Source organism: Pseudophryne corroboree, chromosome 11 (genome assembly GCF_028390025.1).
Source record: "Pseudophryne corroboree isolate aPseCor3 chromosome 11, aPseCor3.hap2, whole genome shotgun sequence".
In the NCBI taxonomy this organism is placed as follows: domain Eukaryota; kingdom Metazoa; phylum Chordata; class Amphibia; order Anura; family Myobatrachidae; genus Pseudophryne; species Pseudophryne corroboree.
In genome coordinates, this window is record NC_086454.1 from 99,528,582 (window position 1) to 99,554,784 (window position 26,203).

At 46.0% G+C, this 26,203-nt stretch overlaps 1 protein-coding gene across 4 annotated transcripts in view; it reads right to left on the reverse strand.

Moving 5' to 3' along the window:
* DAGLA (diacylglycerol lipase alpha) overlaps window positions 1–24,844 on the reverse strand; it is a 73,400-nt gene extending 48,556 nt beyond the window's left edge. Inside the window, exons 1-4 of one of the 4 annotated variants that reach the window (XM_063944670.1) lie at window positions 24,712–24,844; window positions 6,825–6,962; window positions 4,936–5,147; window positions 4,749–4,850 (exon numbers count right to left, since the gene is read on the reverse strand). In XM_063944670.1, coding sequence (XP_063800740.1) covers window positions 4,749–4,850; window positions 4,936–5,147; window positions 6,825–6,919 — 409 coding nt within the window. In that variant the 5' untranslated portion in view covers window positions 6,920–6,962; window positions 24,712–24,844. Of the gene's footprint in view, window positions 1–4,748; window positions 4,851–4,935; window positions 5,148–6,824; window positions 6,963–8,375; window positions 8,638–24,711 lie in introns of those variants that run through there. The other 3 variants (XM_063944672.1, XM_063944671.1, XM_063944673.1) reach the window with 3 other exon arrangements.
* Window positions 24,845–26,203: the final 1,359 nt, after the last annotated feature.

The window sequence follows — 26,203 nt, forward strand, 5'->3', positions numbered from 1 at the left end:
ATACTCGCCTGGCAGATGCCAGTGCCAAAAGCATAACCACCTTCCAAGTGAGAAACTTTAACTCAACCTTCCGCAAAGGTTCAAATCAGGAAGACATGAGGAACCGCAAGACTACCTCAAGGTCCCATGGCGCTACAGGCGGTACAAACGGTGGATTGATATGCATTACACCCTTTACAAAAGTCTGAACCTCTGGGAGAGCAGCTAACTCTTTTTGAAAGAAAATAGACAAAGCCGAAATTTGCACTTTGATGGAACCCAATTTCAGGCCTGCATCTACACCCGCCTGTAAAAAGTGGAGAAAACGACCCAAGTGAAAATCTTCCGCAGGAGTCTTTTCTTCCTCCAGATACGGTGATAGTGTTTCGCCGTAACCTCTTTCCTAGCCTTAATAAGAGTTGGAATGACCTCCCTGGGAATACCCTTACGAGCTAAGATCTGGCGCTCAACCTCCATGCCGTCAAAGGCAGCCGCGGTAAGTCCGGAAACACGCATGGACCCTGTAACAACAGATCCTCCCTTAGAGGAAGCGGCCAAGGATCTTCCACCAGTAAGTCCTGAAGATCCGGATACCAGGCCCTTCTTGGCCAGTCTGGAACGACGAGAATCGCATGAACCTTTGTTCGACGAATGATCCTCAGCACCTTTGGAATGAGAGGAAGAGGAGGGAACACATACACTGACTGGAAAACCCACGGAGACACCAGGGTGTCCACCGCCGTGGCCTGTGGGTCCCTTGCTCTAGAACAATACCTCGGGAGCTTCTTGTTGAGCCGAGACGCCATCATGTCTATTAACGGAATTCCCCAGCGTCTTGTCACCTCTGCAAAGACCTCTTGGTGCAGAGCCCACTCTCCTGGATGGAGGTCGTGTCTGCTGAGAAAATCCGCTTCCCAGTTGTCCACCCCCGGTAGGAAAACTGCTGACAGTGCGCTGACGTGTTGTTCCGCCCAGCGAAGTATCTTTGTGGCTTCCGCCATTGCCGCTCTGCTCCTTGTTCCGCCTTGCCGGTTTATATGGGCCACTGCTGTGATGTTGTCTGACTGTACCAGGACCGGTCGACCCTGAAGAAGATTTCCTGCTTGGAGCAGGCCGTTGTAAATGGCTCTTAACTCTAGACATTTATTGTGGAGACAAGCTTCCTGGATTGACCATTTTCCCTGGAAGTTTCTTCCTTGGGTGACTGCACCCCAGCCCCGGAGACTTGCATCTGTTGTCAGAAGTACCCACTCCTGGATACCGAATCGGCGTCCCCCAAGGAGGTGATGAGCTTGTAGCCACCACAGGAGAGAAATTATGGCTCTGGGAGATAAACTTATTTTCCGGTGAATGTGTAGCTGAGACCCGGACCATTTGCTTAGCAAGTCCCACTGAAACACGCGGGCATGAAATCTGCCGTATGGAATGGCTTCGTACGCCGCAACCATCTTCCCCAGAACCCGAGTACAATGATGTATCGACACACTCGACGGCTTCAGAAGTTCTCTGACCATCGTCTGCAATTCCAGAGCCTTTTCTTCTGGAAGGAATACCTTCTGTAACTCCGTGTCCAGAACCATGCCCAGAAACGTAAGCCGAGTGGTCGGAGTCAACTGGGATTTCGGCAAATTGAGAACCCATCCGTGTTGTCGCAGAACCGATAGAGACAACTCCACACTTCTCAGCAATCGTTCCTTGGACCTCGCCTTTATCAGGAGATCGTCCAAGTACGGGATAATTAAAACCCCCTGTTTGCGAAGAAGAACCATCATTTCCGCCATGACCTTGGTGAAAATCCTCGGAGCCGTGGAAAGCCCAAACGGCAACGTCTGAAATTGGTAATGAGCATCATGTATCGCAAACCTGAGGAAAGCCTGATGCGGAGGATATATCGGGACATGCAAGTAGGCATCCTTTATGTCGACTGACGCCATAAAATCCCCCCCTTCTAGGCTGGAGATCACAGCTCGAAGGGATTCCATCTTGAACTTGAAAACTTTCAAGTATGGATTGAGGGATTTTAGATTTAGAATTGGTCTGACCGAACCGTCCGGTTTCGGCACTACAAAGAGGCTTGAGTAAAACCCCTCCCCCCGTTGCGACGAGGGAACGGGAATAATGACCCTCTGTAGACACAGTTTTTGAATTGCTGCTAACACCACGTCCCTGTCCGGCAGAACTACTGGTAACGCCGAAATGAAGAACCGGTGAGGGGGCAACTCCTGAAACTCCAGCTTGTATCCCTGAGACACGATCTCTAGTACCCAAGGATTCAGGCCTGATTGAATCCAGACCAGACTGAAAGTTTGTAGACGGCCCCCCACCGGTTCGGACTCCCCCAGGGAAGCCCCAGCGTCATGCGGTGGACTTGGTAGCAGCCGGGGAGGACTTCTGGTCCTGTGCGCCTGAGGCTGCAGGAAGTTTTCTTCCCCGTCCTCTACCCTTTGAGGCGAGGAAAGACGAACCTTTTCCACGCCTGTATTTATTGTGACGAAAGGACTGCATCTGTTGATGTGGTGCCTTTTTCTGTTGTGTGGGAACATAAGGAAGAAAAGAGGACTTACCCGCAGTCGCGGTCGAGACCAGGTCAGCCAGGCCGTCCCCAAACAAGACATTACCTTTGAAGGGTAGCGCTTCAATAGCCCTCTTGGCATCAGCGTTCCATTGATGGATCCACAGGGCCCTTCTGGCGGATATCGACATGGCACTGGTTCTTGAACCCAAGAGACAGACGTCCCTCGCCGCATCTTTTATGTAATCTGCAGCGTCCTTAATATAACCGAGAGTTAGAAGGACATTATCTTTATCAAGAGTATCCATATCATTAGCTAAATTTTCAGCCCATTTAGCAATAGCACTACTCACCCATAACGACGCCACAGCGGGTCTGAGTAATGCACCCGAATTAGCGAAAATGGACTTCAAAGACGTCTCCAGCTTGCAATCCGCCGGATCCTTGAGAGCTGCCATGTCGGGAGATGGAAGTGCCACTTTCTTAGACAAACAAGATAAAGCTTTATCAACAGTCGGAGATGCCTCCCATTTTTCCCTGTCATTAGAGGGAAAAGGATACGCCATGTAAATTCTCTTGGGAATCTGCCATTTCTTATCCGGCGACTCCCAAGCCTTTTCACAAAGAGTATTCATCTCATGAGATGGGGGAAATTTTACCTCAGGTTTCTTTTCTTTGAATAAGCAAATCCTTGTTTCCTGAACCGCAGGTTCATCAGAAATGTGTAAAGCATCTTTTAGCCACAATCATGTACTGAATACTCTTAAGCAAACGGGGATGTAACGCTGCCTCAGTGAAATCGACGTCGGAATCAGAGTCCGTGTCGGTATCAGTATCCCCCACCTGATTAAATGGCCGCTTTTGCGACCCAGATGGGGTTTGCACCCGAGACAAAGCCTCTTCCATGGACTTTTTTGCACACCTGGGTCTGCGCCTCTGACTTATCTAACCTCTTTGATAAGGAAGTTACATTCGAGTTTAATATACTGAGTAATGCTAACAAATCCGGTGTCGGCTGCGTCGACATTCCCAATTCTAACCCCACATCCACTCCCCCAATAACCTCCTCCGGTGAATAAGCTTCCGCCTCAGACATGTCGACACACAGTACCGACACCACAACACACAGAAAGTCCCTGCTAGGTGACAGGTCTAACAACCAAGCCCAGATAGAGGACACAGAGGGAGTATGCCAGCTCACACCCCAGCGCCCATATATCGCAAAACACGATATATGTACCCAGCGCTGCCTACACCACTAATAAGCACCAACACTGCGGCCCCCCTCATAACAAGCCCCCCGTTACTTGGAGAAGCGTGGAGGTCCCCGCAGCGTCTCTCTCCTGCAGCCGCGTGTTGCAGGGAAAATGGCGCCGGTGAGCTGCGGGTCGAAGCTCCGCCTTCTTCCCGGCGCGCTTCGGCCCGCCAATTTCAAATTTGTAAAAGGTGCCGGCGGGGGTCTGTACTCGGTGCAGAGGCACCCACAATCTTTGCGCCGCTAAGAAAACTCCAGTAGCATGCTGCCCAGGGCGCCCCCCAGCGCCCTGCACCCAGTGAATACCGTTGGTGATATGTGTGGGAGCATGGAGCACAGCGTGACCGCTGTACTGTACCTTCCGTCACTGAAGTCTTCTGATTTTCTCATACTCACCCGACTTCTGTCTTCTGTGAGGGGGTGACAGCGTGGCTCCGGGAACAAGCAGCTAGGCGCACCAAGTGATCGAACCCTCTGGAGCTCATGGTGTCCAGTAGCCGAGAAGCAGAGCCTTGAAACTCACAGAAGTAGGTCCTGCTTCTCTCCCCTCACTCCCACGCTGCAGGGAGCCTGTAGCCAGCAGGTCTCCCTGAAAATAAAAAACCTAACAAAAAGTATTTTCCTAGAGAAACTCTGTAGAGCTCCCCTAGTGTGCATCCAGTCACTCCTGGGCACAAAGTCTAACTGAGGTCTGGAGGAGGGGCAAAGAGGGAGGAGCCAGTTCACACCCAGTCTTAAGTCTTTTAGTGTGCCCAAGCTCCTGCGGATCCCGTCTATACCCCATGGTCCTTTTGGAGTCCCCAGTCCTCTAGGACGTAAGAGAAAACGTGGCTGTAGAACAATCATCTCTATAGAGATATAGTTGGGTAAGTAAATGTCTGTGCCAATACACCTGATAAATGTCCAAAGATTTACCTAACCTCTCTGGGGCAATGCCGAGACAGACGAGATGCACAGGTAAGATCTGGTAGGCAAAGAGATTAGGAAAATGATTCCACTTACCCAGCGTAACGTTCTTTGCAGTGACATCATTGCAGGATGTGTAATACTGAGCGAGCCAGACAATGCCCACAATGGCATACACAAACTCAATCACCAGAATTGCTAGAGAGAATGAAAGACAGTGTAAACAGACTAAGTGCCTCTACTCTGCACATAGCAAGAGAGATTAAATGTAGCTCTAACCCACCAAGCCGCACGTATAGCACATACTGCATGGAGTCCCGGGGCTCAGTGTATAGGATTCCTCCTCTCATACTCAACCAGATGATGGCCACCTCTGCAATCATGCAGCTCAGCAGAATGCCCAGATATCCACGTCCATGATCCACCAAATTCAGGGAACATGTCTCATGCGGGTTATAGGTCAGACCGAAGAGAACCACAGAGAGGATAACAAACCTTTAAGAGACAGAGGCGCACAAACATTCACAAGATCATTAGTACCATCACAGAACCCCACACCACACTGACACACATTGGTGTTACACACAGACGCATGCATGCAAAGTGTGTGTACAGCTACTTAGCAGGGATACTCTTTATGCCAGGTACAACAATGCATTCATTCTATGATATGTCACCCTCTTTATAACACCACCCTTGCTGTAATGCCAGGCCTTGCTTATGTATTAAGCTGGCATTACACAGAGGAAGCCCTGTAATTACAACAGCCTGTACCAGGTGGCGGGATCTCATACTGATCCCCCTGTAGGACACCTGTAACATTGGCTTCTGCCAGGCTACATGGCTACTACCCTGCTCCTCAGTCACTTCTGAGTTCACCCTGTTCAGTACACTGCACACAGTTAAAGGTTTCCAGCTCATGCTTAGTTCAGTAAGAGGCCTGCAGTGCTGAGGACGGATGAATAGATTACAGTAAGAACTAGCGCTGTGTAATAAAATGAAGGAATGGCGCCTGAGACAAGAGAAGAAAATGGGAAATTAGGCATTAGTTGCAGCAAGATCGTCGCCTGCAACTCGGAAGGTGGAGGATATCTGGGCCTCCTGTCAATATAAATGATACCCATGACCTGTGAGGAACGGGGGTCCTGCCTGTGTCATCATGCCCAGGGACAAGTTGGGTATGTGTGACCGGCAGTCACCATACCGACTCCGGGATCCCGGCTTCATAACGCCCGGTGGTGGTGGTGGTGGGGAGCGCGATGAAGCCCCTTGCGGGCTTTGTAGCGCTCCCTTGCGAGCTTCGCCACAGGTTCTTTTCCCAGTCTACGAATAGACACCCATGAGTGGGAATGGTCCCTGTTAAGCAGCATGCCAACTATCTGGATTGATTGGTGGCGGTATCCCGGCGTTGGTATTGTGATCGGCGGTCTCCTGACCGGCAGTCATGCAACTACATCCCCTTAGGGACAGTGCGTAGGATAAATGCAATCCTTTGCAATGCAAACGCGGGAGGAGGTGTATACCACCTAGCTGCATTTGCAATCACATCTGTGAAGAACATCGCGACCATTGGTTGCATGTTCATCTATGACGGCAGGCTGAGTAAGCCTGAGTTTACTCAGGCTTGCCGTCACAGTGCTGCTTGTGAGGCCTCGCCACTCCCGGCAATGCATCCCGCCGCTCCCCCCAAACACCTCTGCCTGTCAATCATCTAGAGGCGTTTGCATGACCCGTTCTGTACATGCGCAGTTCCCGACCATCAAGAAACTGCAGTAAGGATCACATAAGCGAGCCTTACTGAATTAGGCCCTAAATCCATAAACTCAATCCCTGGTCATTGTCTATCTGTGTGGAGTTTGTATGTCCTACATGTGTCTGCATGGGTTTCTTCCCAAACTCCAAACACATGCTGGTTGGGTTTATTGGATTCTGACAAAAATGAAATACTAGTGTATATGTGCTTGTGAATCAGGGAATAAAGACTGTAAGCTCCAATGGCACAGGGACGGATATAAATGGCATATATTCTGTACAGCACTGTGTTTATTGGTGGCGCCATATAAACAAATAATATTAATACTATCCCTAGAAGTACTCTCTCTGGCCAGGCCAGTTTGGGGACGTCACCAGGAGTAACAGCATACCATATATCGGCATTCCGTTTCCACTCACCAGGTGCTGTGCAGTACAAAGAGGAAGATTCCCGGCAGTACCAAATCATCGCTGCCCACAGACCAGCGCCGGCGGAACACGACAATCCCCGGCATGGTGAGCAGCAAGCACTGTGTCACCGCGGCCTGCCTTTACTGTCTGTACAAAAAGAAAACACACTCTTTGGTATACAAGGAGGAAATAGAGAGTAGTAATTACTGTCATTTACTTTATAATAGTAAATAATAATAGCCTATAAAATAAATAGTAATAGTAATCCTGCACAATAAAATTGCTGTAATTGTTTGATAGCAAATACTGATGGCTCAGACAGCATAACCAGATTATGTAGCACAGATATAGACAACCTTAGGATAACTGGCTAGAAGGGCTTAGGGGAGATGTAGTTATCTTACATGCTTTTTCACAGTCAAACACAAATGGCAGAGCTGTAACGCAACCTAAAGCACATCTTACACATTACATATTCACTACTGACACAGGAAGAATTGTTTTCCCCGCAGAGTTTACAATCTGGGATTCGCTAACCGATTTGTAGTCTGCTTCTTTACATCTAGCTTGAAAACGGAATATTAAGATCTTGTTTTTGAAGCCCCAGGCCATACCCAGAACAATTGTGAATGTACAGTAAAGTTCTGCTGTCTGACGCCGCAGTATAACAAGCAGCCTCTGTTCCCACTCAATGCAGCCCCCACCACCATCCATTCCTATCCCATGCTCAGTTTATTTCAATGGCTGCACACACCTGCTGCAACAGACTGTGCGTCGTGTCCTCCTTTTGTCCCAACTATAGCTGGAAACATACATTACTTCTGCTATTGCTCAACGATTTCCTGAATCATTTTAGTCTCTTGCAACATGGCATTATTTGGCTTTCTAACCACAAATCACACATTAGGCTCTATGGAAGTTAGCGACACCCTTTCTATTACTTACTTCCACTCACATCTCTCCTAGATTACTATTTTTACCCACCTTTTCCTACTAATTTGATGTGTCCCCAGCTCTAGCCATCTTGTCTCTCCCCCTTACTACACCTCTGTCATCAGATGTATAGCATACAGTTAACCCTTTACTGGTGACTATACCACTGGCTCTAACACTTGTGTCTTTGCCACCTTTTCATCTAAAAACAATTCAACCTGACTGCTTTTATTATTATAACTCATATTAAACATTGTGCTGTTTATTAGTTTATTGCTCCCTGCTTATTAGAACTTTGAATATCTTGTTTACAGAACTTAAGACTACAACCACGACATACAAGACACCCGTTTGAAGATGCACACATAAGGCATACATTCCCTTACACTAGGGGTGGGGAACCTTTGGCCCTCCAGCTGTTGTTGAACTACACATACCAGCATGCCTTGCTACAGTTTTGCTATTTGCCCATGCTAAAACTGTTGCAGGGCATGCTGGGATGTGTAGTTCCACAGCAGCTGGAGGGCCGAAGGTTCTCCATTCCTGCCTTACACAAATGCACTGTCCGTTTTAGTTCCATTAGCCCTTGTTCATATACAAATAGTTAAAGCAAATAGATGCACGCACCGTATAGCAGATGTGGCTAGTGACGCTTTTGTATGCAGTGCTACTTCCACAGGCTGCTGCATCGCTCCACTGTTTCTCAAACCCAGGCTCCAGACAGAAGTACTAGAACTTATTCTTTAATCAGTGTTTTAATGGCGGAAAGTCCATGTCTCTGCCGAGGCCCACCGGACTCACCGTGCAATGTCTTCCCAGTACTTGCTGTGCCCTCTCATCCGTCCTGCACTCTGCTCTCCCTCTATTCTCTGTCTGTACTATTGACTTTCCAATCAATATTGACAGTTTGATCTATGCCCAGTGAAACAGGTGTAAATAGACAAAATGCCCTGTGCAGTCACACTCTAGATATTTCTTAACCTTTTCCTAGTCTAAGCCTTTTATTACTGCAAACTCCACTTTAGCTGCTCCTTCCTCTCCTCATCCTATGTCCGGGGGATGCCCATTCACCTTAATACAGCAAGGCACATATATTATACAGGCCATGGATAATGTACTGTGTGACTAATGTCAACAACATGTAAGTAATCCTAGATTGATAATTCTTAAAAAAAATTCTACCATCTTTTTACTGTGACAGATCTGCAGAATTAAATGAGAGACTGAGATAAGTGCATGCAGTGCCCTCAGAATACTGAAAGGACATTTATACCCCTTTCAGACATAAGCCTCATACACAAATTTTTGCACGTGAACGCTCACAGACCCGGGTCTGGCTTATATCTGAATGATTGGCTGAGGAAAGTAGTGCTTGGAGATCATCTCCAAGTGCCCACTGAATCCTGGAAGACCCGGGTCCGGTGTGAAGGGGGATAACCTGGGAATAATCCTGCTCATCACCCATGTATGAAAGGGGTAGCCGCGGCTTCAAGCCGTGCCCTGTGTCCTGGGTCTGAGCCGGGATTTTATGTCTGGAAGTGGTATTACCCATGTACTGTGTCTAAATAGGGCAAGTCCTTTCTATGGAGGCTGTCAAAACTGTGAGGATGCAATGTTGCAAAACGCAGACCATAAACATCAGAAAATGTCTCAATTTGGCAGTCTCGGAAGACATTTACAAGTAATGTAAGTAATATCAACAATAATTTTAGGAATAATCCAAGACACCCATCCAGTATTGTGAATCAAACTAGTGTCACTCCAAGATAACAGTGGATGTGAACCTTCCAGCATACCGTTGCCACATACAAAAAAAGAATAGGAGAGGAGGTCCTTAGTTTTGAAACTACTCCAACCATCCATGTGACAAGCTTGTGTCACTATTGCCTGTGATAGCTAAGTAATCACTGCTGACAGCTAAAGTCTGAAATATAATCTTCAAAATCTAGGCCCACTCACTCAGATTTATTATTCACATAGAATTCTCATTTTAATTTAAGCAAATAATGTAAGGAAATTGAAACACTGTTTTAACTAAAAACGACAATATACAAATCCTAATTAGTAGAAATTCTTACTTTTTTAAACAACAGTTGAAATAGTTAACAAGGAAACAACAGCAAAGAACTTTGTCAAGTACATGTATTATTAGTACTGAATGTAACGATCCTGAATATATGTATCTGTGTGTGTTGACTGATAAAGAGGAAAAATAGGATTTTAATTACCTACCGGTAAATCCCTTTCTCGTAGTCCGTAGAGGATACTGGGGTGCATTTAGTACCATGGGGTATAGACAGGTCCACTAGGAGCCATGGGCACTTTAAGAATTTGATAGTGTGGACTGGCTCCTCCCTCTATGCCCCTCCTACCAGTCTAGGAAACTGTGCCCGAGACGACGGACATACTTTGAGAGAAGGATAGATAAGAATAGTGGTGAGATTACCAACCAGCACACACAAGATGAAAGCCAAGCTAACCAAACTTGAAACAGGAACAGCAACGGCTGAACCAACATTATTTAACCAAGTAACAGTGCAGGAAGAACAAAGCACTGGGCGGGCGCCCAGTATCCTCTATGGACTACGAGAAAAGGATTTACCAGTAGGTAATTAAAATCCTATTTCTCTTGTGTCCTAGAGTATACTGGGGTCCATTTAGTACCATGGGGATGTACCAAAGCTCCCAAACCGGGTGGGAGAGTGCTGAGGTTCCCGCAGAACTGATTGGTCCTCAGAGGCCAAAGTATCGAACTTGTAGAACCTAGCAAACGTGTCCGAACCTGACCAAGTAGCTGCTCGGCAGAGCTGAAAAGCCGCGACACCCCGGGTAGCCGCCCAGGAAGAACCCACTGACCTAGTAGAGTGGGGCTGTATAGATTTTGGACACAGCAAACCTGCCGTGGAATAAGCATGCTGAATAGCAAGCCTGATCCAGCGCGCAATGGACTGCTTTGAAGCAGGACACCCAATTTTATTAGGATCATAAAGAACAAACAGCGAGTCAGATTTTCTGTGACGAGCTGTTCGCTTTACATACACCTTCAAAGCCCTCACAACATCCAAAGACTTTGAAGTAGCAGAGGTGTCGGTGACAACTGGAACCACAATAGGTTGGTTGATGTGAAATGCGGACACCACTTTAGGAAAAAATTGCTGACGAGTTCTGAGTTCAGCTCTGTCCTCATGGAAAATTAAATATGGACTTTTGTGAGATAAAGCCCCCAGCTCCAACACACGTCTTGCTGAAACCAAGGCCAACAGTGTGACGATCTTCCACGTAAGATATTTTACGTCCACCTCCTGTAACGATTCAAGACAGTCCGACTGGAGGAACTGCAGCACTACATTGAGATCCCAAGGTGCAGTAGGAGGCACAAAGGGAGGTTGGATGTGCAGAACACCTTTCAAGAACGTCTGGACCTCAGGGAGAGAAGCCAATTGTTTCTGAAAGAAAATAGACAAGGCCGAAATCTGGACTTTTATGTAGCCCAGACGCAGGCCAACATCCACGCCTGCCTGCAGAAAAAGCAGAAAACATCCCAGATGAAATTCCACCGCAGAATAATTTCTGCTCTCTCACCAAGAGATGTATTTCTTCCAAATACGATGATAATGCTTAGTCATAGTCGGGATAACCTTGTGAAGGATCCCTCTCCTGGCTAAAATCAGCCGTTCAAATTCCATGCCGTCAAACGTAGCCGCGGTAAGTCCTGAAAACCGAACGGGCCCTGTTGCAGAAGATCCTCGCGAAAAGGTAGAGGCCACTGATCTTCGAGGAGCATCTCCGGAAGGTCCGCGTACCAGGCCTTTCTTGGCCAGTCCGGAACAATGAATATTGCTTGAACCCTTTCCCTTTTTATTCTCCTTAGAATTCTTGGAATCAGAGGAAGTGGAGGAAACATGTACACCATCTGATAGACCCATGGACTCAAGGCGTCCACCACCACTGCCTGTGGGTCTCTGGACCTGGAACAACACCGCTTAAGCTTCTTGTTGAGATGAGAGGCCATCATGTCGATCTGTGGATATCCCCATCGACTTGTCAAGCACCTGAACACTTCCGGGTGAAGGCCCCACTCCCCCAGGTGCAGGTCGTGTCTGCTGAGGAAGTCTGCTTCCCAGTTGTCTACTCCCGGAATGAAGACCCCTGACAACGCCAAAGCGTTTCTTTCTGCCCAGAGGAGAATTCTTGACACCTCTGACATTGCTGCTCTGCTATTTCGTTCCACCCTGACGGTTTATGTACGTCACATGGGTGGTCATTCAGAGTTGTTCGCTCGTTGCCGATTTTCTCTATATTGCGATTAGTCGCTTACTGCGCCTGCGCAAGGTTCGCAGAGCGCATGCGCTTAGTTATTTTACACAAAAGTAAGGTATTTTATTCACGGCATAACGAGGATTTTTCATCGTTCTGGTGATCGTACTGTGATTGACAGGAAATGGGTGTTTCTGGGCGGAAACTGGCTGTTTTCTGGGCGTGTGCGAAAAAACGCTGGCGTTTCTGGGAAAAACGCGGCAGTGGCTGGAGAAACGGGGAAGTGTCTGGGCGAACGCTGGGTGTGTTTGTGACGTCAAACCAGGAACGAAACTGACTGAACTGATCGCAATGGCAGAGTAAGTCTGGAGCTACTCAGAAACTGCTAAGAATTTTCTATTCGCAATTCTGCTAATCTTTCGTTCGCAATTCAGCTAAGCTAAGATACACTCCCAGAGGGCGGCAGCTTAGCGTGTGCAATGCTGCTAAAAGCAGCTAGCGAGCGAACAACTCGGAATGAAGGCCATTGTCCGACTGGACCTGAATGGCCCAATCTTGAAGAAGATGTGAGGCCTGCAGAAGGGAGTTGTATATGGCCCTGAGTTCCAGAAATGTTGACTGGAAGGACGACTTCCTGACTTGACCATCTTCCTTGAAACTGCACCCCCTGAGAGACTGCTCCCCAACCTCTGAGGCTTGCGTCTGTGGTTAACAGAATCCAGTTCTGAATTCCGAACCTCCGACCCTCGACGAGGTGAGAAGTCTGTAGCCACCACAGAAGGGAGATCCAGGCTTTTGGCGACAGACGGATCCTCTGGTGCATGTGAAGATGCGATCCGGATCATTCGTCCAACAGATCGAGCTGGAAGGGTCGTGCGTGAAGCCTTCCGTATTGAAGAGCCTCGTAAGAGGCCACCATTTCCCCCAGAAGGTGAATGCACAGATGCACCGACACCCGGGTTGGCTTCAGGACATCCCGAACCATCGACTGGATTACCAATGCCTTCTCCAACGGAAGGAACATTTTCTGCGACTCTGTGTCCAGTATCATTCCCAGGTATGGGAGCCTCCTTGTTGGCTCTAGGTGAGACTTTGGAAGGTTCAGAATCCATCTGTGATCCTGGAGGAGTTTGGTTGAGAGACCAATGCTGTCCAGCAACCTTTCCCTGGACAGTGCTTTTATCAGGAGATCGTCCAGGTACGGAATTATGTTCACTCCCTGTTTGCGAAGTATAAACATCATCTCTGCCATCACCTTGGTGAACACCCTCGGTGCCGTGGAGAGACCAAATGGCAGGGCCTGGAACTGGTAGTGTCAGTCCTGCAATGCAAACCATAGAGAAGCCTGATGAGGTGGCCAGATTGGAATGTGAAGGTACGCATCCTTGATATCCAGAGACAATAGGAATTCCCCCTCCTCCAGACGTGAGATTACCGCTCTCAGGTACTCCATCTTGAATATGAACACCTGTAAGTACGGGTTCAAAGACTTTAGGTTCAGAATTGGTCTTACCAAACCATCCGGTTTCGGTACTACGAACAAGTTGGCGTAGTACCCCTTGTTGAGCAGATGAGGTGGAACTGGAACAATGACTTGAGTATGTACCAGTTTTTGGATGGCATGCTGTAAAGTAATATTTGCCTCTTGTGAAACTGGCAAGCCTGCTTTGAAGAATCTGTGAGGTGGGAGCTTTTGGAACTCCAGTCTGTAGCCCTGGGAAATAAGATCTATGACCCAGGGATCCTGGCACGAACGTGACCAGATCTGACTGAAGAATTGTAGGCGGGCTCCCAGTGAAAGGACTGTAACTTAGAAACTGAATAAGTCTTCTTGGTAGGGGGGCTGCGGAAGGAAGATACGTAGACATACCCGCAGTAGCTGTGGAGATCCATTTGTCTAGTTCATCTCCAAACAAGGCCTCTCCTGTGAATGGTAGGCCTTCCACGCCTTTCCTGTTGTCTGCGTCAGCAGTTCACTGGCGTAGCCACAAGTCCCTGCGTGCCGACACTGCCACAGCAGTGGTGCGTGCGTTAAGCAAGCCTCTGTCTTTTATGGCTTCCACCATAAAGTTTGCAGAGTCCTGTATATGCTGCAGGAGAAAAACAACATCCCCCCCTAGACAAGGAATCTAACCCCTCAATTAGGTTACCTGACCATTTTGCAATGGCTTTTGTGATCCACGCACATGCAATAGTGGGTCTGTCGATCACCCCAGCAGCTGTGTACAATGATTTGAGTGTAGTCTCAATTTTACGATCAGCCGTGTCTTTTAGGGAGGCTGCACCAGGAACAGGCAATACAATTTTTCGTGACAGCCTAGAGACTGGTGCGTCCACTATCGGTGGATTTTCCCATTTTTTTCTAACTGCAGAAGAAAGGGAAAAGATGAGAGTGACCTTTTAGGGATCTGAAATTTCTTATCAGGATAAACCCACGGTTCTTCAAACAGGGTGTTCAATTCCTTTGCCACAAGAAAAGTGACTGAGGACTTCTTTTTTACATTAAAATAAGATTCCTCACACTCCTCTGACACCTTATCAGGAATATAGAGAACATCTCTGATAGCGTCTATGAGAGCCCCTATTCCTTGTGACAGAGCCGCATCCCCTCCCTCCAAGTCTACCTCACACTCCTCCAAGTCTGATCCATCAGCGTCACAGTCAAATTGCAGGATATGGGCCAGGGATCGCTTTTGCGGACAAATGGGAGGGGATTGAGACGCTGTTTTGGGGACTGAGTCTCTGTTCATAAACTCATCCACAGTCTGTTTTAAGTATTGCGTCTCTTTCTCATTGCAGGACAATTTTGTAGACAGAGTGGAGATCATTCCTTTAAGAGAATTAACCCACTCCAGTTCAGCCCCGCTATTCTGTGATCCCGGAGTACCCAGTAGTGAGCCCCCTGGTAAAGTGGAAGATTCCGCTGTACAAGAAACACACTCTTTGCCTGACATAATGTAATGTGACAGCGCGCACACACACACACACACACACACACACACATAGGAAAAGGTTAAGTACAAGTAACCCACAAAGAGCCCTTCAGGGAGACACAGAGTTGTTTGGAGCCAGCCCACACTATCAAATTCTTAAAGTGCCCATGGCTCCTAGTGGACCCGTCTATACCCCATGGTACTAAATGGACCCCAGTATCCTCTAGGACGTAAGAGAAAAGTGGTTTTAAACTCACTCACTGTTGGAGTGGATGTGAATTAGCACCTATTGGGCTAATCCATCATGCAATGTCTAAAAATGTTTATTCTAAAAACAATTCCTTTTACAATGTAGCATAATATAAACAAATACAAACGTAACATCTTTTTTATTAAAACACCTATAAATGACCTACACCTTTTAATTTTCCCTCTTTATCAAAATACTTCCAGATGTGTCCTCATACATCCAGCCTCAATACGCCATGCAGCACGAGATCCAGTTCAACTCTGCTGACTTTTTTGCATGTTATTCGCTATGTCATATGGCTAGGACGAACCAGATGCCAATATATGGCACTTGTATATTGTGTGTGACTTTCGGGGACATGTACAAAGCAGTGATAAAAGTGGAGAAGTGAGCCAGTGGAGAAGTTGCCCATGGCAACCAATCAGAATTGACGTAACATTTATAATTTGCATACTATAAACATATACAGAGTAGCTGATTGGTTGCCAGGGGCAGCTTCTCCGCTGGCTCACTTCTCCACTTTTATCACTGCTTAGTACATGTGCCCCTGACAGAACATGTAGTGGCTGCTACATTGTAGCACTTTGTGTATAGATTCAGAAACTCAGTCGCACACAGATATACAAGTGTCCTACAGTATACCAAATGAATCAGTACAGTCGCATTGTGAATAAGAAGCAATTTTGGCAAAAGGTAAAGCAAAAAAAGACGGCCAATGCTAAAAGATTCTCAGGAGACCTTGCGTGGCACTAGGGGCTGTGATGTCTGAGGACACATCTGTATAAACACACCATTTTCATCTCAATAATCAAAACATGGGAACTACAGTACATGGGCTGCTTAAACTTATCATACTGTACCTCTATCATTCTATGTCAGCACCTCACATTAAAAATGTTGTACCTAGAAGTCTTCTGTGATCCCCGATGTTTCTTCATGGTTTTGGTTTTGTGCTACCCTCACATGTGTGTTCAAGGCTTCAACATTGCACATACAGTACAGTAGCATTTATATAATGGAACAATGCCATAAGTGACAGCAATCTTAATGAATCAGGGAGAGACAACCATCATTGATACCCCCTCTCTGTGGACCAATGGGATGAGGGCGTTCCCAATCTACTATGGTACTTAAGCAAAGCCCCCAGCACTACACCATTATCTTTGAAAAAGTATGCCAAGCATGCTGAAACGGCCATCCCACTACAATGCATCCAAACTGCTCTTTGTTGAAAGACCAACATCTGCTTAAACATTGCATGATGTGCCCATATTGAGCTTCAAGTGAGTGTGAACTGCTGCAGTCATATACAGACCCCTGGCTATGCCCTAAGCCCAGCTGTCTACCACCTGCAAGTCTCAGCAGCCACACCAACAAGGTCTAGTTCAAGGGCAGCCGGACAGCCCCCACACAAATGGCCGGGCCTTCTCAAATGATGACCACTGTACAGACGCTGAAGTAAGTGGCAGCGGCATACATGTCACTACTAACAGCTGAGTCCCGGCAGGACCGCCTGCTAGCCTTCCCCCAGTAGCACTGTGCCTAAACCCATCCCACAGATCAACTCAGCCTTTTACACCTCTTTTCCACCCTTGGGTTTGACCCAAGATCTGGAACACAGTTCCAAACCGGACTGGCCCCTATCCACCGCAGCTCCGACCCAAATTATTCCTGGGTCTGAGCTGTTTACACTGCGCAGAGGTGCCATAGCTGCCGGGAGTCTCAGCTGCAGTAAAATAAAGACTCTGGCTCCACCACCTGACATGACTGGCTCCACCCCTGCATAGTGTCATCGCTGCAAGAACCATGGAACCTCCTATGCTGTAAACTGAAGCAGTATTGGATAACCCTGCATACCTGTTTACACTGCCCCTTAATTCAGGACCAACCCTGCAAAATAGCCGGATTGGATTCTCGGGTTACTGGGCGCGGATTAGCCATTTTCCGCTGAGCTGTGACCTGGGTTATCACGGCAATAATTAATGTTTTAGCAGCAGTGGAAAAGGGGTATTACTGAGGACAGCAGATACTGGAGTAAGGTGTTCGGCGTAGTACCTATCGGGAGGGCTGCGACTGCAGAAAAGATCCCCATGACTGTTGCAGAGTCATGGGTCAGACCCACATCAGACTTTACTGAACTGAAATCAACATCCTAGGAACATACAAATCTCCAACTGGTACTTAACACTAAGTAGTCAGAAGGGGGTACATAACCCAATGAAACTTTTAACGGGACATTAGAGCTTAAGACTTTATCAACACTTATCTGTACTCTAATACCCCCACTTCCCCCATTTTTTTATGTTATTTTATATTATGTGTCATTTATATACTTGTCCTAAATTGTAATATGAATTGGTTTTAAAATAAAAATGTATTATACAAATATCCTAGTTTTTCTCTTGGTCACTGCATCATGGATTAACCCAACAGGTGCCCAATTCACATCCACTCCAACAAGAGAGTTAAAAACCACTTTCTTTTTCCTTTATCAGTCAACACACACAGACAAAGAAGAGGTGAGCACAGAGTATTTATCCTTTATATTTTCCATATTGTGGGGAGGGCGACCCCACTAACGTGGCTGCTCCCCAATGCATTATAGTGATCCCCCAAGTGAGCGCACCCCATAACCTTTTATATGTATCTAGAAGTAATCGTTACTTGTGACTCTTCAGCAAGCCAGTGTCCTGCATGTTTAACAAACATGTACTGAACCAGGTTAATTCTCTCCAATTACATTCCCAGATAGTCTACACTGGGGCACCCCCCACGTGAGTGTTCGCCAGGCTTCAAAGCATGGAAAATATTCAAAGGGAGAGTAATGAACTGCAGCTTATGCTGTCTGTCAAGATTCAATACTGATGCTGTGTGTTGGGTCCTAGATAAACGGATAAGCCACAATTAGCCATGATCCAGTTAGGGCTTGTTCACTTACACACTCTTTTTTGTGCTTTCACATATTAATAAATGCATTAAAAGCTTTTTAAAAATAGTAAAATAATGATGCAGCTCTCACCATTGTGTTCTAAACCGTTACAGCTGTTTAATAATCTAGAATGCGTCATGACCTATTTTTCAGGTCTTAATGCGTACTACCAGTACAGTGGATTGTATCTTGTGTACATAGTGTATATACGTCCACATTCACTAATACCGTCAGGAAATCCCTGTTTGGTCGCATCTGATGCGCCCATGACTGTTGACATGTACATGCTGTACCACTGTATACAATATCTACAAAGCGATCGATCCATTGTGGCCCTGCGCAGTACATTTGTCGCACTAGTGTGATACTGTATTGTAAATTGGTTGCAGTCCTCTAGCAGAAAACTTTATTTTTGTGGGTGGGCCTAGATGTCAAATGCTGGACAATGGCTGTTAAATGCAGATGCAGCCCAGTTTCGAAAAACCATCACCTGAAGTTTGAAAACTGGAGTTACATTGTGTAGTGGCTTAGTGTGCCATATTTAGACTTGGCGCATGAATAAGATGTAACACGTATGATGCGCTATGTGGTGGAAAAAAGGGAAATTAAGACATATTAAATTATAAAATGCACCTACAGTGGGCATTAGTTTCATGAGTTTTTACTAATTTTCCCGGCTCATGTGCAAACGAGGCCTCAGTCCTGCTTGTTCAAGGTGAGTCACCAGGCTCCGGCACCCAGAGCGCACACTGGAAGTGGGGAGAAATCCTGATGGCTTAACTATAATATGGGGTAGGTTTAGGTCATTTGTTTTGGAAGCTGGAGTTCGCAAGTCCATGTCACTGTCTTTATTACATCACTCTGGCTGTACTGCCAATCTCAGTCTGAGTTCTAAACTGCCAGCACAGAGGACAAATACTGTAAATAAATATTAACATAAGCCCTCAGAAGGAGAACAAACATTACAAATGTTTAAAACACAAAACCACATTTATTTGGTCGACAAATTCCTGTTATAATACAGAGAATATTCAAGACGTTTAGGTATCAGAACACATTACGTTCTGCTGAAAAGGAGTTTTAATACTGGAATCTACTCTGGGGCAGATGTATTATACCTGCACGTATTGTGTGGGTATAGCGCTTCCTGCTACGCCTCGTTACCGAGGTGAAGCAGGAAACAGTGAAAATTTCTCCCTCTGGCGAGCCCTGTCAGACCCCCACAGCGGCTGATGCGTCGGATCGGATCCATTCCGACATGCATTTGTCGGAATGGATCTGACAACCCCAATTCAATCTCATCTCAATTCGACTTTTAAAAAGTCGAATTGAGAAGAGGGACCCAGAGGAGGAGAAAAAGGGGGGGGGGGGCACAGCCACGGGCAGACGGAGAGCAGCGTTACAGTAGCGCTGCAGGAGGTTGTCTCACAGCCGCCCGACCTCACGGCAGTGTCCACCCGGCTCCAGCAGGCGTGACCTCACTTGCTGGAGCCGGGTGGACGCTGCCATGAGCGGCGCGGCTGTGAGACATCCTGCTGCAGAGCTTCGCTGTAGCACTTCTCGCCCCTGTATGCCCTGCGGCTGTCCCCCGACTCCCCGCTGCTCACCCCCCTCTCCTCCTCTGGGTCCCACATCTCAGTCCGACATTTTTTTTATGTTGGACTGAGATGGTCGGAAACTGGGGCAAACCCTGTCGAATCTGGCCCCGTTTCAGTCAACAGTACGTGAATCGGCAGCTATACCGACGTTTCACGTACTATTTGACAAGTCGAAAAACTGATGAGACTGAATAGGTCGAATCACTATTCAACCTTAAAAAGACAAAAACTGGCGTCTTTTCGACAGATGGCAGGTTTCGACCCAATTGAATATATCCCTGGGTGTCTACTATTTTTTACTTTATTACCCTATGGGGTGAATTCAATCGGTTTGGGCACCGTGCTAATTAATGGGTTACAAACGAGAAAGTGGTTCCTGCGCACTGACAAAGCAATTAAATTGTTTCTAGGTGACCATTATCATGCTTCTTGCGCCCAAAACCACTGCTTACATGGCTTAACCCATCTAAAGTCCTTGTTATGGTGCCCTAATGGAGCAACAACTGAATTGCTATGTCGGACACCATTTATGCAGAGTTGCGTTAAAAACAATTAAATCCCCCCCCCCCCCCCCCCCCCATAGGTCTCTTTCTTTCATTTTGAATAAACTGAATCTAGAAGAGGTTTGAGACACAGAGGAGGATAGGAGCAACTGAATGATCCTTTTTGTTGCTTTAACATATGAATTATATACAGTGTGCACTTGTTTTTTTCCAATATCTTTTTACTGCTGTTGTAAACCCTATAGATGCCAGTGTTCGAAGCTGTTGAACCTGTTCATGCCGCTTTCTCACACCAACAAGTATGGGTTCCACAGCTAAGTTATTTGGGGCATTAATATGTATACAATTATTTGATGTTACAATGGAAAACAATGCAGGTGGAAAATACATAGAGCGGTCTTTTCTTAGCAGCACATGATCACATTGCTAAGGCAGGCCTGTGAGCCGTAACATTCTGGGCCAGTGAACTGGATTTACTACATATTTTGTAAACTATGATTACTCTGCTGAACGCACAGAGAGGGATGGCAACCTTAAATGCTATGCCCGGCAGAGAATGATGGCAAATCTAGGCAAGTGGCTGGTGAGATAAAGAACACGTCTGTGTTTTGTACCCGTGCTTTACAATAAAATAAAACTCTAAAACTATATAATATCATGTTCTTATTTACCAACAGATTTCTTATTTCAGTCCTTATAGTCACATATCTTTCTGAATCTGTTCTACCTTCTCAGGAGCTATTAATACTGTCCGCATTCCTTACAATAAGCGAAGGCTATCTAGCCGATCAGAGCTTCTAATCCTAACTATTTAAGCCCAGTGGGTCAGATAAGGCATTAACGCAGGACTAATCTCCAGGCATACTAATTTGATTGTAATAAAATCTCTGCTAATCTGTTTACAGTACTGTAATTAAAGAAAAGAGGATATTCAAGGCATGAAAGCGGGACTTCGGAAGGATCCAACACTTCATGATTTAAAAACAGACTCAACACCAGAGAGTCGTGATGCAGCCCTGATCGCTGAAGAGAGGGGTGTCATTGTGTAATGGGCACTGTCTATGTTTAGCCTGTGCTAGCAAGTTTACTTTGGCACAAATGAGGGAATGTGGTAATACAAGACCTGGGAAAATTCACAAGAAAATACATTAGCACCTCATGGCCTGCAAAATACTTTATAGCCACATGCAGGATACACCTGACCCTGACGGCTCTCTGATCAACACAAAGTGAGCTGCTACCAAACCCCACATGCCAGTACCTGCACAGCGCAGAACCTTCCTTTGGTTACAACAATTCTTTATGACACACCCTTAATAAGGAGCATCGCCTCCAGCACAGATAAAACTGCCGCCACCGCCCAAAAACATCTCGAATATTATTCTAAAGCATTCACTAATCTAGCAGAGAAATCTCCCATGAGCCTGAGTACTACCATGCTTCAGATCAATACATAAGAAAAAAACAAAACACTTTTTTTTTTTTTCCAAATCAGACTACTGCACAGTCAGACTGATACAGTTTAATAAAAGTGTAACTTCCAACGTACAATATCATTACAACTGGGGGAACACTGCAACCTACATACAGTCTGTGCAAGATATGGTACCACACTGATTCTAGATAGAATAAACATGATTGACCCCACCATGCGAGTGGGAATACCCCGCATTTGTCGGGATTCCGTCCGGCGGCATTTTGCCGGCTGCCAGGATTCCAGGGTTGGGCTCCTGCACGCTGGGATCCCGACAGCCGGGATATTAACGGCTTCTCCATTAGATGGCATGTGTAGAGATACATTCTGCATTGTCGCACTAGGATTACGGGACATAAGGTCATTTTGTGGTTTCCAATGAACCCAGATAATATAAGGTACTGCTTGAAAGCATATAACAACAAGATACTAAATGACATTTTCTTTTGCAACACCACAAGGTGACATTAGTGTGACCGCCAGCGTATATTCTGTGTTGTGGCATACAATTATATGGATGGGTTCTGTGGCGTAATATTACATGTAGTCAGCAATCTGTGTAGCTGGAATACAGGAATAAATGTGGCTGTACACAGCTATATCATTTTACTGCTAATCACTATTCCTGGACTGTGGGCGACTAATATACTACAGATGTGCATCGGTAATATTGGAATCCAAACAGGTGTATATAGCCCCATCAGATCATTGTCCTAGTATCAGTGTCATGTAGTATAGTATAGATATGCAGCTGTAACATAAATGTATGTGTATATAGCCATAGCAAATCATTGTACCACTGCCCATTGCAAAAAACATGTACAGGTTTAATATAGGAATAAACACAGCTACAGTCACATCACATCATTGTACCAGTGTCTGGGTAATATAATATACCAGTGGTTCACAAACTTAGTGCTCAAGGTACCATAACAGTCCAGGATACCTATGCTTAAGTACAGATGTCTTAATTAATACCAAAGTCAATATTATTATACCATCAGTGCACAAGCATGACTATCTTTAAAACCTGAACTGCGGAGGTGCATTGAGGACAGTTTGGCAAACCCTGTAACATACTACAAAGCTGTCATATAGGAATAAACCCAAGTGTATACAGCAGCATCATATCATTATACTAGTATCAGTGTCATATAATATACTTTACATGTGCATCTGTAATAAAGGAATAAATACAGGTGTATAATATACTATAGATATGCATCTGTAATACAGTAATAAGTACATGTGTATACAGTCACAGCACATGAATGGACCACAGTCAGTGCAACAGAATAATATATTATAGATGTGCACACATTATTAGTGAGGAGACTGTGATGTAGTGATTATTCTAGCTCCCTGCACCTAATCGGTGATGATGGCATCATTTAATTTTGAAGGGCAAAATTTAGACATGATGTATCGCTATAACTACTGTAAAAATGTTGCCCTTAAAAATCAAAATGTGCCCTCCTTACTGATTATATGCAGGGTCTAGAATGAACACTAAGGATGTGAGACACATCTGTCAGTAAAAGGAGGAGACATCAGTGTAGACATCTACTATATAATATACAGTAGAGGTGCAGGCATATCCTATATATAATATACTGCAGAGGTGCAGACATATTCTATATATACTGTAGAGGTGCAGCCATATCCCATAACATACTGTAGAGGTATAAACATATCCTATAATATACTGTAGCAGTGCAGACATATCCTATATATAATATACTGTAGAGGTGCAGACATATCATAATATACTGTAGAGGTGCAGACATATCATATAATATACTGTAGCGGTGCAGACATATCCTATATATAATATACTGTAGAGGTGCAGACATATCATAATATACTGTAGAGGTGCAGACATATCATATAATATACTGTAGCGGTGCAGACATATCCTATATATAATATACTGTAGAGGTGCAGACATATCATAATATACTGTAGAGGTGCAGACATATCATATAATATACTGTAGCAGTGCAGACATATCCTATATATAATATACTGTAGAGGTGCAGACATATCATAATATACTGTAGAGGTGCAGACATATCATATAATATACTGTAGCGGTGCAGACATATCCTATATATAATATACTGTAGAGGTGCAGACATATCATAATATACTGTAGAGGTGCAGACATATCATATAATATACTGTAGCGGTGCAGACATATCCTATATATAATATACTGTAGAGGTGCAGACATATCATAATATACTGTAGAGGTGCAGACATATCATATAATATACTGTAGCGGTGCAGACATATCCTATATATAATATACTGTAGAGGTGCAGACATATCATAATATACTGTAGAGGTGCAGACATATCATATAATATACTGTAGCGGTGCAGACATATCCTATATATAATATACTGTAGAGGTGCAGATATAGCCTATATATTATATACTGCAGAGGTGCAGGCATATCCTACATATACAGTAATATATACTGTAAATGTGCAGGCATATCCTATATATAATATACTGCAGAGGTGCAGGGATATTTTATATATAATATACTGTGGAGGTGCAGGCATATCCTATATGTACTGTACAGCAGAGGTGCAGCCATATCGCATAAAATAATGTAATTTTATATATATATATATATATATGGTAGAGGTGCAGGCATATAGAATACTGTATGGATGCAGGCATATCCTATATATAATGCACTGTAGAGGCGCAGGAACATCCTATATGTAAAACACTGTAGGGGTGCAGGCATACCCCAGCATACATAGCATACTGTAGGGGAGCAGGCATATGCAGGCATTAGTGATGGGAGACACATCTGGACGCGGCTGGCATGTCAGTGACAGGAGAGACCCCGGTGTACATGCAGCGGACACACATGCCTGTGCAGTAGGGATGCTGCGCTGTATACACCTGTCTATGACATCACGCACAGCTGTATGCCAGGACCGGCCCATGCTTCCCCGGGGGATCTCCCCCAGAGCGCCGGTTCCCGCGCCGGTTCTCTCACCTCTCGGAGGCTCCATGCTTCCTACTCTCGCTCCTGCTTTCCGTGATCCCGGCGCAGCGGCACGTCCGCACCGGGGCGGGACCTGACGTCACTTCCGGAACCTCCTCCCGCACCGGCGGTAACCATAGTAACTACGCGGCCGCCGTGACGGAGCCGGGGGGATTGTCGTGACACTTTATGAAGATGACGTGGTCCTGGTGCCGCTGGTCCCTCATCACTCTGTCAGACTGCCACTAGCAGCAATGCGCACACATAACAGTACCGGCACTAGCTATATCACTACTACACCGGGACCGACCCCGCAGCGGCTGCACATACGCACAGTCCCGTCACCCGCCTGCACACAGGAGATATACGTTCTCTGAGCGTAACCCATCCGCTATGCCGCATTACTATACAGGATGCTATAGTACTGTCATACCATCCGCTATGCTATATTACTATAGTACTACCATCCAGGAGGCTATGTTACTATAGTACCATCTGCTATGCTACATCATTATACAGGATGCTATATTGCTATAGTATCATCTGCTATGCTACATCACTATACCTGATGCTATAGTACTGTAATACCATCCGCTATGCTATATTTCTCTATCGTCCTAGTGGATGCTGGGGTTCCTGAAAGGACCATGGGGAATAGCGGCTCCGCAGGAGACAGGGGCACAAAAGTAAAGCTTTCCGATCAGGTGGTGTGCACTGGCTCCTCCCCCTATGACCCTCCTCCAAGCCAGTTAGATTTTTGTGCCCAGCCGAGAAGGGTGCAATCTAGGTGGCTCTCCTAAAGAGCTGCTTAGAGAAAGTTTAGCTTAGGTTTTTTATTTTACAGTGAGTCCTGCTGGCAACAGGATCACTGCAACGAGGGACTTAGGGGAGAAGAAGTGAACTCACCTGCGTGCAGGATGGATTGGCTTCTTGGCTACTGGACATCAGCTCCAGAGGGACGATCACAGGTACAGCCTGGATGGTCACCGGAGCCTCGCCGCCGGCCCCCTTGCAGATGCTGAAACATGAAGAGGTCCAGAATCGGCGGCAGAAGACTCCTCAGTCTTCTAAAGGTAGCGCACAGCACTGCAGCTGTGCGCCATTTTCCTCTCAGCACACTTCACACGGCAGTCACTGAGGGTGCAGGGCGCTGGGAGGGGAGCGCCCTGGGAGGCAAATGAAAACCTATTTGGCTAAAAAAATACCTCACATATAGCCTCCGGGGCTATATGGAGATATTTAACCCCTGCCAGAATACACTAAAGAGCGGGAGACGAGCCCGCCGGAAAAGGGGCGGGGCCTATCTCCTCAGCACACAGCGCCATTTTCCTTACACAGCTCCGCTGGTCAGGACGGCTCCCAGGTCTCTCCCCTGCACTGCAAAACAGGGTAAAACAAGAGAGGGGGGGCAAAATAGTGGCAAAAATTATATTATAAAAGCAGCTATACAGGGAGCACTTATTATAAGGCTATCCCTGTCATATATAGCGCTTTTGGTGTGTGC